This window comes from Trichogramma pretiosum, unplaced genomic scaffold (genome assembly GCF_000599845.2).
Source record: "Trichogramma pretiosum strain Unisexual culture from Peru unplaced genomic scaffold, Tpre_2.0 scaffold9, whole genome shotgun sequence".
In the NCBI taxonomy this organism is placed as follows: domain Eukaryota; kingdom Metazoa; phylum Arthropoda; class Insecta; order Hymenoptera; family Trichogrammatidae; genus Trichogramma; species Trichogramma pretiosum.
Window position 1 is genome coordinate 3,089,723 of NW_019641697.1, and position 13,074 is coordinate 3,102,796.

Sequence of the window (13,074 nt, forward strand, 5' to 3'; positions counted from 1 at the left end):
CTGCGTTGTGTTGTGTTGCATGTATATGTACGCCTTCAAAAGCTCGAGCTTACTTACACAAGTTCTCTCTCTCTCTCTCTTTTTTGGCATGGTTTACTGCAATAGTGTCGCTGCACCTCCACTATATGACTGCTATTAACCGTACTGCTACGCTTATACAGCAGCAGCAGCAGCACGTGACTCGCGCTTTGAAATTCGTACACGACTAATGGCTGCTGTGCGCGAAAATCACATTGTCTCTCGTACTCGAATAATAATAAATGTAAGCACGACCTTACCTACTTTTTTGTATCGTCGTCATCTTCACTACATTGAGTGATCGATTTTTCGCATTTCTCTCTACGCGCTTTAATTGCTCGAAAATATGCGCGAACTCGCACTCATTTGCCCGTAACATTCTTCTCCATAATTTATATAACCCGGTATATAACACACATTATAAAATCGTGTATTTATAATTTCTCTCTCTCTCTCTTTCTCTTCTCTGTCGATCCTACATATAGTCAAGGAGGTATGATTACAGATGATCTGTGTGGTTGCGCAATTCATCAATATTCGCTCAGCCTGGTTATAACATAAATAGCCTACGTTATCTCCAATGATTTACGATTTATGCATATGTGTTTGTATTATATATAAACTCGCGTACACAACAAAATTTCTCGACATTAAAATGTGAAAGCGATGAAGTTTGTCTCTGCCGTACCTACGTATAATATTTGCGCGTGCGCGTAATCGCGCGCTTTGACTCGCTGAATGAAATGCATCAAGTACATTATAGATATTTACATTATATAGACGGATTAATTTTATACACGCACGAAAGTATGTGCGTGGCATCACGAAAGCTCGAGAAATACACTTTGATAAATTACCGAAATGCACTTTTCGAACGATCGAGTACAGACTCATGTGCGCGCGCGGCTGTTTATATGGACTCTCTTTCTCTCTCTCTCCGTTGCAGTCATAACGAACGTGCTAGATCGCAGAAACTCTTCGACTGCCGGTGCTAAAAAGCTCGTACGAATCCGTTCTCTCTCTCTCTCTCTCTCTCGCAAATATTTGCCGACTGAAAATGCTTTGAAGTACTTCTTTTTTTTTTAACCCCGCCCTGCACAGTACTCCCCCTCATCGACCGCATTAAATTCTAAATGAAAAGAGAAAATAGGAGAGCAAAAAAAAATAATGGAAGGAAAAAGCGCGGAACGTTAATATCGCGAATGCGAGCAGCGGAATTGATGCAGGGAAAAAAAGAGAGACGACGAAGAGAGAACAAAGCTCGTGAATAATACGGTTTTCCATGCATTATGCGTCAGTGCAGGCGCGCGTGCAGGAGGCTGCTATATAATAATAATTCAGTGCATCGCGTCGGTAAGTTAGGTCACGCACGAGGTACACAGCGTATTATAATACACACATACGCACGCACACCAACACACGGAGCAAAGTCGCAAAGTGAGAGCAGCTGATACATAGCGTGAACCCGACTGTCATCCGCAGAATATACAGGCACCGGGGTAGGGGATACGCACACATACACACATACTCTCTCTTTCTGGCCGCTAGTTTGGTAAAAGAGCTGGACGAGTCTCGCGCTCATATTATATACATATTTACGGCCATATAGCCATTTCGACAAAGAGAGCTAAAAAGGAAGAGAAACAGAGATAGATTAAAAAGAAATAAAGGAAAAAATGTGCCAGTGTGAATGGTATATTTGCATGGACTTAGTTGTGTGAATTATGCATAATATATTTAGGAGCGAAGGCGTCTCTTTCTCCTGCGCTCATCCTTGTTTCGTCGTCGATCGTCATCAGCATCAGCAGCGGCAGCATCGTAATTTGCCCATATACTATACAGCGCGAAACTCTCGCATTTGCGAACCTTCCTTTTTTTTTTGTGTTACCCCCCTGTCCGCGCGCGCGGGGGCCCCCTCTCACGCAGCGGCGCTCCTCGCCGAGAGCTCGCCTCACTCTCACACTCGGGCCCAGGCAGGCATATACCGCCACAGCACTCACTCTCGCTTTATAATACTTCTCACTCTCGCGGCGCGGACTACTACTCCGCACCGTCACTCTCTCTTCTTTTCTCTTGGCATATTGTGTATGTGTGTATACATATATCCCCGTCGTGCTTCTCTCTCTCTCTCTCGCGAGGTTTGCGCGAAGTTCTGTCTGTCTCTCTCTCTCTCTCTCTCTCTTTCACTCTCGCTGCTCTCCTGCGCTGTGTGTGCCTGCTCTTTTCGCTCGCGCGAGGAAGATGAAATTCAGTTATCGATAAGCATGTCGCCCGACCAAGACCACCTTCTGACCAAGCAGCTATACTACTGGCTGCAAGCTTATAGCGAGTCGTACAAGGACATTTACTGCTCCGATACTACTAGTAGTGTCTTCGAAAACATGAGGCAACAACTGGCCGGTGAGTCAACCACAAACGATCGTACTTTACGCATACATACTGACAGACGAATAGACAGACAAATACCATACCACGATCCACATCCTTTTCGCTACTCTTCACTTTTCTAAATCCCCTCGCGTGTAACTCTGCTTCTCTCGCGTTGTAATAAATTTGTTATTTATTGCTTCTGCTACGTGCCTCTTTTTTTCCACTCCTCGATGCTGCACTCGTATATCGACGAACGACTTTGCATAATGCTCACTTATAAATATATGCATGCGTCGTTCTCGCATGCGTACCTCTACATATGTCAATAATACATAAACACAAGCCTTTGAGCCGTCGTATAGTGCTTGCAACAGCAGCAGCAGTAGCAGCGGCTCTTCTTCTTCTACTTCTGCTTTTCGCAGACGACACACAGCTCGGCCTGTGCGACTCTCTTGGTCTATGCATATATTGAGTTCGTTGGTCAAGGTCGCTATTTTCTTAGGTCCGTCGTCGTCGTCGTCGCCCAAACGCATGCACACACACACACGGACTCACACAGTCCGTCGACACAGCTGTTCAACTTCTTGACGATCTTTTCCGATCTTTCTCCGCCACACACTCTCGCTTGCAGCTCTGGTTGCGCGACTTCATATTCTATATATACATATACGTGCGAGTGAGTGCATGTACGCGAAAATGTGAGTGTGTGTGTCTACATGTGTGCGTGCGCGCGTATACGCCGAGTGTATACTTATACGCGTATACGAGTGCAATATGCAGGCGCGCATGTACTTGTGTATGTGCGGCGCTTACACGTAAAGAAAAATTCATGCCCGCTTACACACGCACACTGGCGCGCACGTACTTATGAGAAGCAGCGCGCGGCAGAGTTTCGCTCGATAGCGTTTTGCTCGATAGCTGCTTGCACTTTTTTTCTGCGCTCTCGCTCTCTTTCGCTCTCGGGGCTCTTGGTTCGTTTTCGAATTCTTTTCGGAGACGTTTGTGTATATATATAACGTTTGTGTGAGTGTGCGCGCAACTCTTGGTATGCGGATAAAAAAAAAAGTGGACATACTTGCAGAGGTAGAAGAAGTTGTTGTTTGCATCGTTGATCTCTCGCTGTCTCTCTTTCTTTTACCTTCGTTGGCTGTTGCCGTGATACATCTTTTTATTCTCAACGATTTTGGGACTTCTGCTGATTTTTTTCTTTTGCAAAAAAACCAGGAGAGACAGAAAATATTTAAAAAAAAAAGACTGACTCTCTCGAGGTCGTCGTGCCTACTCGTGTACTTCCGTTGGCCTACTTGCATCCTTTGTACGTGTGCTCGTGACGATGACGATGATGTGCACGAACGTATAACATAAAACGTATAGAATATGTCTATATACACAGCGAATCCTAATCGAAATCGATCCACCAGTGCGATGTGAATTTTAGTATTTAAAAAGACTGTGGGAGGGCCGATATAAGAGAGAGAAAAAAAAATTGATTTTTGCGAGAGATTCGCGTGTAAGATATTGTACGCGCGCAAAAAGTAGGCCAAAAGGTTTTCCCGCAAGGGCCGTGTACGCCGGCGAGTGTTTCGTGCACACACACACACACACACACTAAAAAAAAAGACTCGAGTTTGCCATAGAGTTTGAAGTTGAATTTTTCTGCTTCCTTTTTGTTGTTGCTCTCTTTCCGTGCGAACTTGCACACGCATGCGGGTACACGTTGATGTTGCTCAAAAAAATGTCAACAAAAATAAAAACGCAAAGTTTAGCGCTTTAAATCGCAAAAGGAGAAAAAGTGGAACAGATTATATGACACAGGAATTTTCTCAATAACTTTCTTTCTCGATATGACGTACGTCGCTCGCGTTGATGTTGGGACTCGACGCCGCCGCCGCCACCACCACTTCCATCTCCGTCGCATTGCCGGTGGGATGGGGGGGAGGGCAGAGCTTGGCGTAACATTAAAATTCATTGACTTACACATGCGGCTAAAGAAAGTAAAAACATTCGCCTCGGGGCACACATAGCGGAGCTGTGCGTATGTGCGTGTGTGTATGTGTCAGAACGATACTTGTGCGAGAACGAAATGAGAGAGTGAAGTTTAGTATGCACTTTTTTTTGTACATAACGTACTGAGCATTTAAAAACATGAATTTATTCGCTCGCAGTATTAAACGTATCTTCCTGTTGGCGAATATTTCTTTACAACCTCTCGTGTACATATGCAAAACTATTCCTATATTTCAATTATGTATCAGCCATAGGATAACCTTTTTAGATGTTTTTTATGTTTGCACAAACATCGCGAATTTGTGCGTGGGATTTTTGGCTTTAAATGCGGGCACACACATTCGAAAGTACAAGTGACGCGCGCTTGCAACGGATATACAAATATTGCGTAAAAAGTTTTTTTTTTTTTTTTTTTTTGAATATCCGATTTCTTCGGACACACCTCGTGCGTATTCGCGACGCGACTAGCTTTTGTTTTCATTTCTTTTTTTTTTCGCACAATTCACGCGCATTGCGAAATACGTATTCCGGACACTTACTTTCTTTAGAAAAAAAATATATATCAATACATCTAAATAACTTTCTTTTTTTTCACAATTTTTTTCTTCAACGTATATCATGCGTATGGTTTTTCTTATTATTTTCGTAAGAGACATCGCAGCTGTAGGGAGACACAATGAGAAAAATTGACAAACTTCTCGAGGGGGCAATGGTATAATAACGCTCAAATGAATGAGATTAGAATTGCTCAATCGATTTTTTTTCTTTTTTTACTTCGATCACAAATCCGAAGGTTCTTGAATTTATACGAGCTCATTAGTAATCCACGAGCTGCGTTTGCCCAATTCGATATTTTCTGTAATAAAAAAGCGTAACGCCGTAGCGCGTGTATCGTTACACGCGTGTGATTTTAAAAAATGATTTGCCGAGCGGTGAATGAAATAATTAGATTTCAAAATCCAATCTGTTGCGTCAGCGGCCAGCAGCAGCAGCAGCCCTCCTTCTTGAAATCGGTCAATAGTCCGACCATATATCGATACATTGCATGGCGATACTACCACATGTCAAATGGTATTTTATGGTGTTGGGTCTGAGAAATTCCTATTTACTTTCTACTTTTCCATGAACACATCGTAACGACGACATTTTTTTTTTTGCATTTTAGATAGCAATATAGTCTTTAAAAAGATGCGTCGGTTTCTTACAGGCGATGGAACCTATCATCTCAAAGTGCTCGTGCCGGGAGTCGCTGCTGGCGCGATCATCGGCAAGGGTGGCGAAACCATTGCCCAATTACAGAAAGACACCGGAGCGAGAGTCAAAATGTCCAAGTCACACGACTTTTATCCAGGTAAGAACGGAATTTTCATTGTGAAAACTGCCGCGGCGGAAAGTAAACAAAAACACGTGTAAAAGCGCGCGCGAATGCATTTCAATGCGACTGTAGAACTTGATAGTATAATGTGATTCCCAGCAGCGTGTGTTGTTTCGCGCTCGGGGAACGCGCGCGCATAGTACATTCGTTGCAAACAGCAGAAAACTGACGTAATTTCATCCGTTCGCGGCCTTGGAGGCCCGTCATTTTCTAGTCCGCGCCCGCGACCTTACATAATCTCTCTCACTCGCACGCAATTAATGCATCAGCGCCGCGTGCGCATGAGAGAGCCGTTTGCCATTGTTATAAGCACATGTGTGTGCTTTTCTGTTTGTGTGTGTATGTGCTGCGCTCAGCTGCAGACACGCACAATAGACACACACACACGTGTGCACATTATATTATAGTTTGCGCGCGCGATCAAAGCTTATTTTTACCGATGACTAATAGACTCTGGACGTTTTCTTTTGTGTTTTCCGCTACGACTATGCAGGAACGACCGAACGAGTGTGTCTCATTACTGGCAACGTAGAAGCTATAATGTCCGTCATGGAGTTCATAATGGAGAAGATACGAGAGAAGCCCGATTTAACCACAAAAACTTCCGTCGACTTCGAATCCGGCAAAGCAACGGCTGAGAGAGATAAGCAGGTAACGTATTTAACATATTATAAATGTGATTGATGCGACGAATGATGAAAAAAAAAAAAGAGAAAAAAATCGATACACGATTTGTATTAGCCAGCGTCAGCTTACCGAGCCATAAAGCAAAATACTTCGGACTCCGATTCGACGCGAAAATAGTATTAGCAATGATTTCTAACGCATAGTCGTACATCAAGCCGCCTCGAGACGAGGAATTATCCATTTGAGCGCAGATATTCGTGGAACGTATTTACGCATACTTCGCGATTAGCATTACGCACACACATACAAATCTATATAATGGCCAAATGTTGTTGCCGAAAGCTTGCTGAACTGCTGTTTTTTTTCGTATATTTTGCGCAAATCGCATCGGTCTCGATGTCATTATATCGCGCGAGCGTATTTGTAATTTTATGTAATCGATGCAACACGCGTTTTAATTTTATGTAATCGTATACGCTCGCCGCGAGTTAGTACACACGCGCGCGGGCTTAGAAGAAAGAGAGCTAAAATGAAGAAATTACGCGCGCCAAGAAGTTTTGCGCAAAGGCAAGGCGACTACGGCATACCGATCCCTATCCACTGTATACCGATCGGTAACGCGATCGGTATCGCACTATACTCGGTATTTTTCATTATAATCTTATGCATTAGGTACGACGAGAGCCCGAGTGGAGGAAACGTCGAGGCAAAATTTTTCCGACTAAAATCGCCGACCGATCGGCCGAATATTATTCAGAGTGCCGGACTGCCGTGTGTTGTGTGTGCTCTGCGCTGCGCTCGAACTAGATCAAAAACACAGCACAACTATAATATACGCAGATAGATATTGGAGCCGTTGCTACACACAAGCGCACACACATATTCACTCGATGTGCATATAGACTTATAGACGATCTCTCTAAAATTACTCGCTTCACGCTCGCAACACGGCCGGCGTGCATTTCTCGCTCTCTTTATTTGAGAGCGTTTTCCGTTCCTTGGGTGGATCAGTTTTCGTTATTTATTACGTTGTCGTCGTGCAGCAGCGGCGGCGCGTTGCTATTGCTTTAATACCTCGGGCGCGAAGAAGGCGTGCGTAGCGATTCGATCTCAGCATGGACGTTTAGCAAAAGCACGGGGCACGTCACGATTGGAGTAGGAAGAAAAAAGAAAACATCTTTGAACAATTAGCGATCGAATTGACGATGTATATAAACTTCGGAGTAAGTTGGGCTTGTGTGTATAAATTTGCCTGGCACTCAACTAAGGATAACATCCTCTTTAAAGCGCCGGAGCTTGCACGTAAAAATCGCGCGCGCTATCTCTCCTTCTCATTGTGCCAAGCGGTGTAGTAGTAGTATAATACACTCGTGCTCTCGTATATTAATGCACGCATGCCCACGTGGTTTGTATACACATTCTATATGCAGTTGCGCAGTGCTCGTCTACAATTTCATAGTTATGTGTTTGTACGGATCCCTACGCGTGTAACTGTAATGTCACACTTGAGAGAGCTTGCTGCCTGATGCACTCAACATTAGTCGTATAGTCGTGGTCGTCTCTTTCTCTCTCTCTACGCTACATGTGTAATAATAAAAGTCATGGCAATCCAAAGCTCTCCTCTATCTTTCCCTTGTCGCTTATAATATACATACAGAGAGCTATATGCTGCGCGCGCGCGACACGAACAAACTAGAGTCGATTTAATGCAGCAGTAGCAGCAGCAGCAGCAGCAGTGGCGGTGGTGTGGCGGTGTAGTGAACGAACGAACGAACGGACGAACGATGCATATACGGCCGGGGTCTTGTTAGCAATGACCTAGTTAGGAGCTGCGGCTCTGACACCGCCGCCGCCGCCGCCACTGGTGGTGCTGCTGCTGCAGTAGCTGTAGCTACTACTACGCGAGCTTAGCCTCTGCGCGCGCGCGCGCGCACACACACAGTTTCTGTGTGTCAATGTGTGCGCGCGTATGGCTATACGAATCGCTTATAATAATGACATAAAATACATATGGACGTTGCGTATGCATTTCTGCTGATACTTTTGCCTCGAGACCTCTGCAATATGCACGAGCCGCAGCTAGTCTAGCTCGAGCGCATAACTATGCAAAGAATCGCGTTACTTTTATGCACGCAAGCACACACACACACACACACACACACACACACACACACACAGACGACGCTGTGTGTGCAGGCGAGGTCTGTACCAATTCACGATCGACATTGATCGCGAGCTGCGGTAGCTTTTATTTCTTGCTACCGCGAGTTTTATTTGGCACACACAGCAGCAACGTGAGGCAGCAAAAGCGCGCGAGGGGGCTCCAAACGAAACTAAGAGGCAAAAAAAATGTGGGTGTAATAAATAAACAGTATACATATACAACGGGGCAAAGAGCCGCGACGACGGCGGCGGCGGCGATTGCGCGAAAGATGACGAAGAAGTAGAAGGAGAAGCGTCAAATTGAAGAAGCCCTCTCATTGCCAATATCGCTTTCGCGCGCGCACGCCTCGACTTTATAAAACGCAGAGCCACGCGCCACTGCGACGACGAGGCGAAAAGCTCTTCGTTTCTGCACGAATTATACATAGCGTCTCTCGGCAATGGTGTGTGTGTGTATTCATGCCTATGCGCGTAAAGCTGCATTTGATCCGTCAGGGACTTTCTTGCATACATATATAGCGACACGCATGCACACACTGCACCGCGGGCCGTGCAGAGCCGAGTCGCGCCACTTATGTGTTGGCACTCGGCGCGGCGATGTGTGCGAGTGTGATTTAATTGCCGAAGCCCCGCGCGCTTGCGAGAGAGGCGTCGTCGTTATATTCTCTCTTTACTCGCGCGCTCGCACACACATTGACTAAGCTAACGGCTATAACTGCGCGTAGTTTTATTTTTAAATCGCGTGAGCTTTATCGCCGCGCTCGAATACATATCACACCGACTCTAGAGAGAGAGAGAGAGAGAGACGCGCCGAGCTCGGCTCTCAACGTGTTCGACTATATTTATTGTATATGTTTTATATACGCACGCGTATACTATTGTCGCGCGTGTGCTAACTAGGGTTCTTTCCTCTTTTTCATTCACTCGCGTGCGCGCCCCCGCAACAGCAGCATATGTACGTTGTACCCGCCACGATATAACAATCGAGCGACTCTATACATCCTATTGACAGACACGCTTATTGTTTATACATTATAAATACGCTTCGTTCGTTCTTTCGTTCGCGGGACGCGCGTTATCCCTTCATCGTCGCGTCGAAACCTGTGTGTGTGTATACGCCGGCGATGATCGATTTTTTTCCGGCGATTTTTCAAATTTTGTTCCCGCTCGTCCGAGCTTTTTCGTGTAACTCTTTTTTTATCTCGAACGCTCGATGAACCCTCGAAACGAGCGACGTATATCGATCAATCAAAAATAGGAAATGTCAGCAGCAGCGATGCTCGCGCGGTATACGGGCACAAAAAACACTGTAGCAACAATTTTTAACGATCTTGTTTGTGTGCATACACGACCGAGAGTTCAATTTTGCGAGGGGGTAAAGTGCAATTAGTTGCAGTAGGCATCGTGTAATCAAAGCACGCGACTATCCGTCAAAACTATAAGCACGTTGTACGTCCACGTGGGGAATTTATCTTCAATCTCTTGTGACTTGAAAACACGATGAGTAGCTTCGCGTGTAAACTTCATTGATAGCTGTCGATTGGAACTCGCTGGTAGCTTTGGATCGCGTTGTTATAATTATTGCGAAATCGACATCGACCGGAGCGATATGAAATATTATTAGCTCGCAGACTTGCATCGTTAAAATTCGCATTTGCAACTTTATTTTTTGTGTGCAATTGCTCCACTGCACTCGTGCTCGAGCATGCGTGTACAAAGATTTTTCGAATTATATAAAAGGAAATGAAAACATTCTTTCAACTATGCTCTACGGCCGAGCACGCACGCGAGAATCGCATCTATTTTTCTATTTGGCAGTCGGCCCGGGAAAACTTCAATGCCAACATTCTTTCTGCGGTCTTCGAGGGTACGGGGCCAGTTTTCGTTTTCGGAAAATTACGTCTCTGTGTGTGTGTGTGTACTCCTTAGTGCATCATTTGTGCTGATTTATCGACTACAGAAGAGCGAATTGTATAACGCGCGCGCGCGCGCGCACTTCGTTCGAGTGGTAGTGAACCTCGGCTCATTTTTTTGTTTTGTCGTCTATACACAATAACGATGATAATATCGTTCTCGAGTGCGAAAAAAATCTCATCGTTAAAGCCTGTTTTTATTAACACAATTATGCAAGCTTCGGTTGTGCGCGAGCTTTTCTCTATAATAAACGTATATATAGCTCTCGCACGTTTCTCGGTCTCTACAAAATCAGGTCAACTGTATATATTTCTCCAAATGAACGACGCGCTCGCTCGCTCGGCAGCAGCGGCGGCATTCGTACTTGAAAACGTGCGCGCAATTTCGAAACTGCCGCGTTCGCAGAGGCGCGCAAATCGTTATAATTTAATAAAAGCATTAGGAAATTAAAAGCTTCGTAAATTTTCCGACCGAAAACGCGCGCCGCGTGTCCTTGTGCGCCATCGAAGCTGCTGCTGCTGCTGCTCCGCTGGGGCATTTAGCATTTTTGTCCCATTTTGGTGCGACAGCGAAATGACTCTTTAACCCTAATGTGTCTCTCCATCTTTGCGATTGCAGGTAAAAATCCTGGTGCCAAACAGCACGGCGGGCATGATAATCGGCAAGGCCGGCAACTACATCAAGCAAATCAAGGAGGAGTCCGGCTCGTACGTGCAGATCTCGCAGAAGGCCAAGGACGTGTCGCTGCAGGAGCGCTGCATCACCGTGATAGGCGAGAAGGAGAACAATCGCAACGCCCTGCTGATGATCCTGGCCAAGGTGGCCGACGACCCGCAGAGCGGCACCTGCCTCAACGTCTCGTACGCCGACGTGAGCGGACCCGTGGCCAATTACAATCCCACGGGCAGCCCGTACGCCCAGACGCCCGCGACGACGCCGACCTACCCGACGGCCGCGGCCGCGGCGGCTGCCGGCCTCAACACAGGTATTGCTAATCGTGAGTTTTGCCCTCTTTTTCGTTCGTATCGTCCATCGTACATATAATTTATTATCAGTCTTCATTTTTACACATCATGAATAATAATCGTGGATCATTTTTTTTTGTTTTATTACACGTTTGTTTTTGTTTTTATTTTGGTTATTGCGTTTTGTTATTGTCATCGCCACACACACGTGTGTACACACAGCAGCCCAACGCCAACAATCGTGTATAAGTAAGAACACGCTGAGTTATGCAACGCAAAGTCCGTACTCGCGTGCAGTATTAGACTTGTGCGACTCCCAGAAAGGTTATTATTCTTCATATTATTTTTTTTAATTCTTTTCTTTCAATTTTTTGTTTTTTCTTCTTTAATAATAATAATGATAATGATAATGATAATGATAATGATAATGATGATGCGTGTGCAGTTGGAACTGGACACGCTCGTGCCATATAATACACAACAGACATGACGCGAAAACACGCGCCAACCGTAATCGATAGCCGTCGTCGTATGTATAATACACATTTAGGACGTATAAGGTACTGGTCTCGTTGTGTATACGCATGTAACGAGATCATAGCATATAAAGAAGCAGAGTTGCCCGAGAGAAGCACACACGCGTTGCGCCAGAGACTTTTGCTCGCTGGAGACTTTCGATAAGGCGACTCGCTCGCTCGGCTCGTTCGCTTTTTTTTTCTACTTTGTTCGGGCTTAATGAGCAGCGGAGCAACTGCAGCAGCGGTAGCCGCAACTCGCGCGCGTGTTTTGCCTGCATCGACAAAAACAGATTATTCCTAATCGGGACAATAACGATAACGATTCCTCCTCCTCTCGGATCTCTAGCCCGCGTAGTTTTCTATCTGGAGCGCGGACCGCGATATTTTTGACTCGATAATGTGCTGGCTGCTGCTTTTTTTAAATCTCCGTATAAGTGCATTTACGCATTATATTCTCGGCGACTGATTGCGAGTTCATTTTTTCTTTTCCGCCGCGATAAGAGATGAACATTTTGAAAGATGACACTCGACTTTGAAACTTACTCGTCAAAAACTTTTGGCATCGAACTTTTATACTGTAATACCTTCGTCGTGTACACTTACACACAGACACATACAGACGCGCGCAGATGTGTTACAGTTTACGTAAGAGAATTGTAACTCCAGCAGCAGCAGCGGCAGCAAAGTATAAAAGGAGAAATAGATAGAACGAGGCGACGGGGGAGAGATACCAATTTCCAAGTTGTTTGAAGAACTTTTGTATGGGTTTAAGTGGAAAACTAACGAACTTCTGTTGTGTGTCCCAAAGCGCGTGCGCTCGCGTTTATAATGTTTGCACGAGACATGGATTCAGTCGACGAAGAGGATAATTTTTACATTGTGCTGCTGAGTGAGACGTGTGTTCTTCGATCCTTAGCAGAGAGCCGAAAAGAGAGCGTCTATTTAGTCTAGAATATATGTGGGCCTTTCATTTACTTATCAAACTTTGCAGTCTATAACGGCGGAGCAAATAAAGCGCTAAAATCAGGGAGGGATGTGAAAAGCGTATACGTATACGTACACACGGACACACACAGCGGGGGATAGGATTTCAATCGTTGATTATTCCTCGAGCGAT

General features: G+C 45.2%; 1 protein-coding gene across 12 annotated transcripts in view; it reads left to right on the forward strand.

The window, feature by feature from the left end:
- LOC106659393 (RNA-binding protein Nova-1) overlaps nt 1-13,074 on the forward strand; it is a 48,241-nt gene that overhangs the window by 14,109 nt on the left and 21,058 nt on the right. For 4 of the 12 annotated variants that reach the window (XM_023462146.1, XM_014381943.1, XM_023462155.1 and 1 more), the window contains exons 3-6: nt 5,561-5,746; nt 6,264-6,421; nt 11,093-11,471; nt 11,662-11,763. In XM_023462146.1, the coding sequence (XP_023317914.1) occupies nt 5,561-5,746; nt 6,264-6,421; nt 11,093-11,471; nt 11,662-11,763 (825 nt within the window). The remainder of the gene's footprint in view (nt 1-5,560; nt 5,747-6,263; nt 6,422-11,092; nt 11,472-11,661; nt 11,764-13,074) is intronic. The other 8 variants (XM_023462147.1, XM_023462148.1, XM_023462149.1 and 5 more) reach the window with 8 other exon arrangements.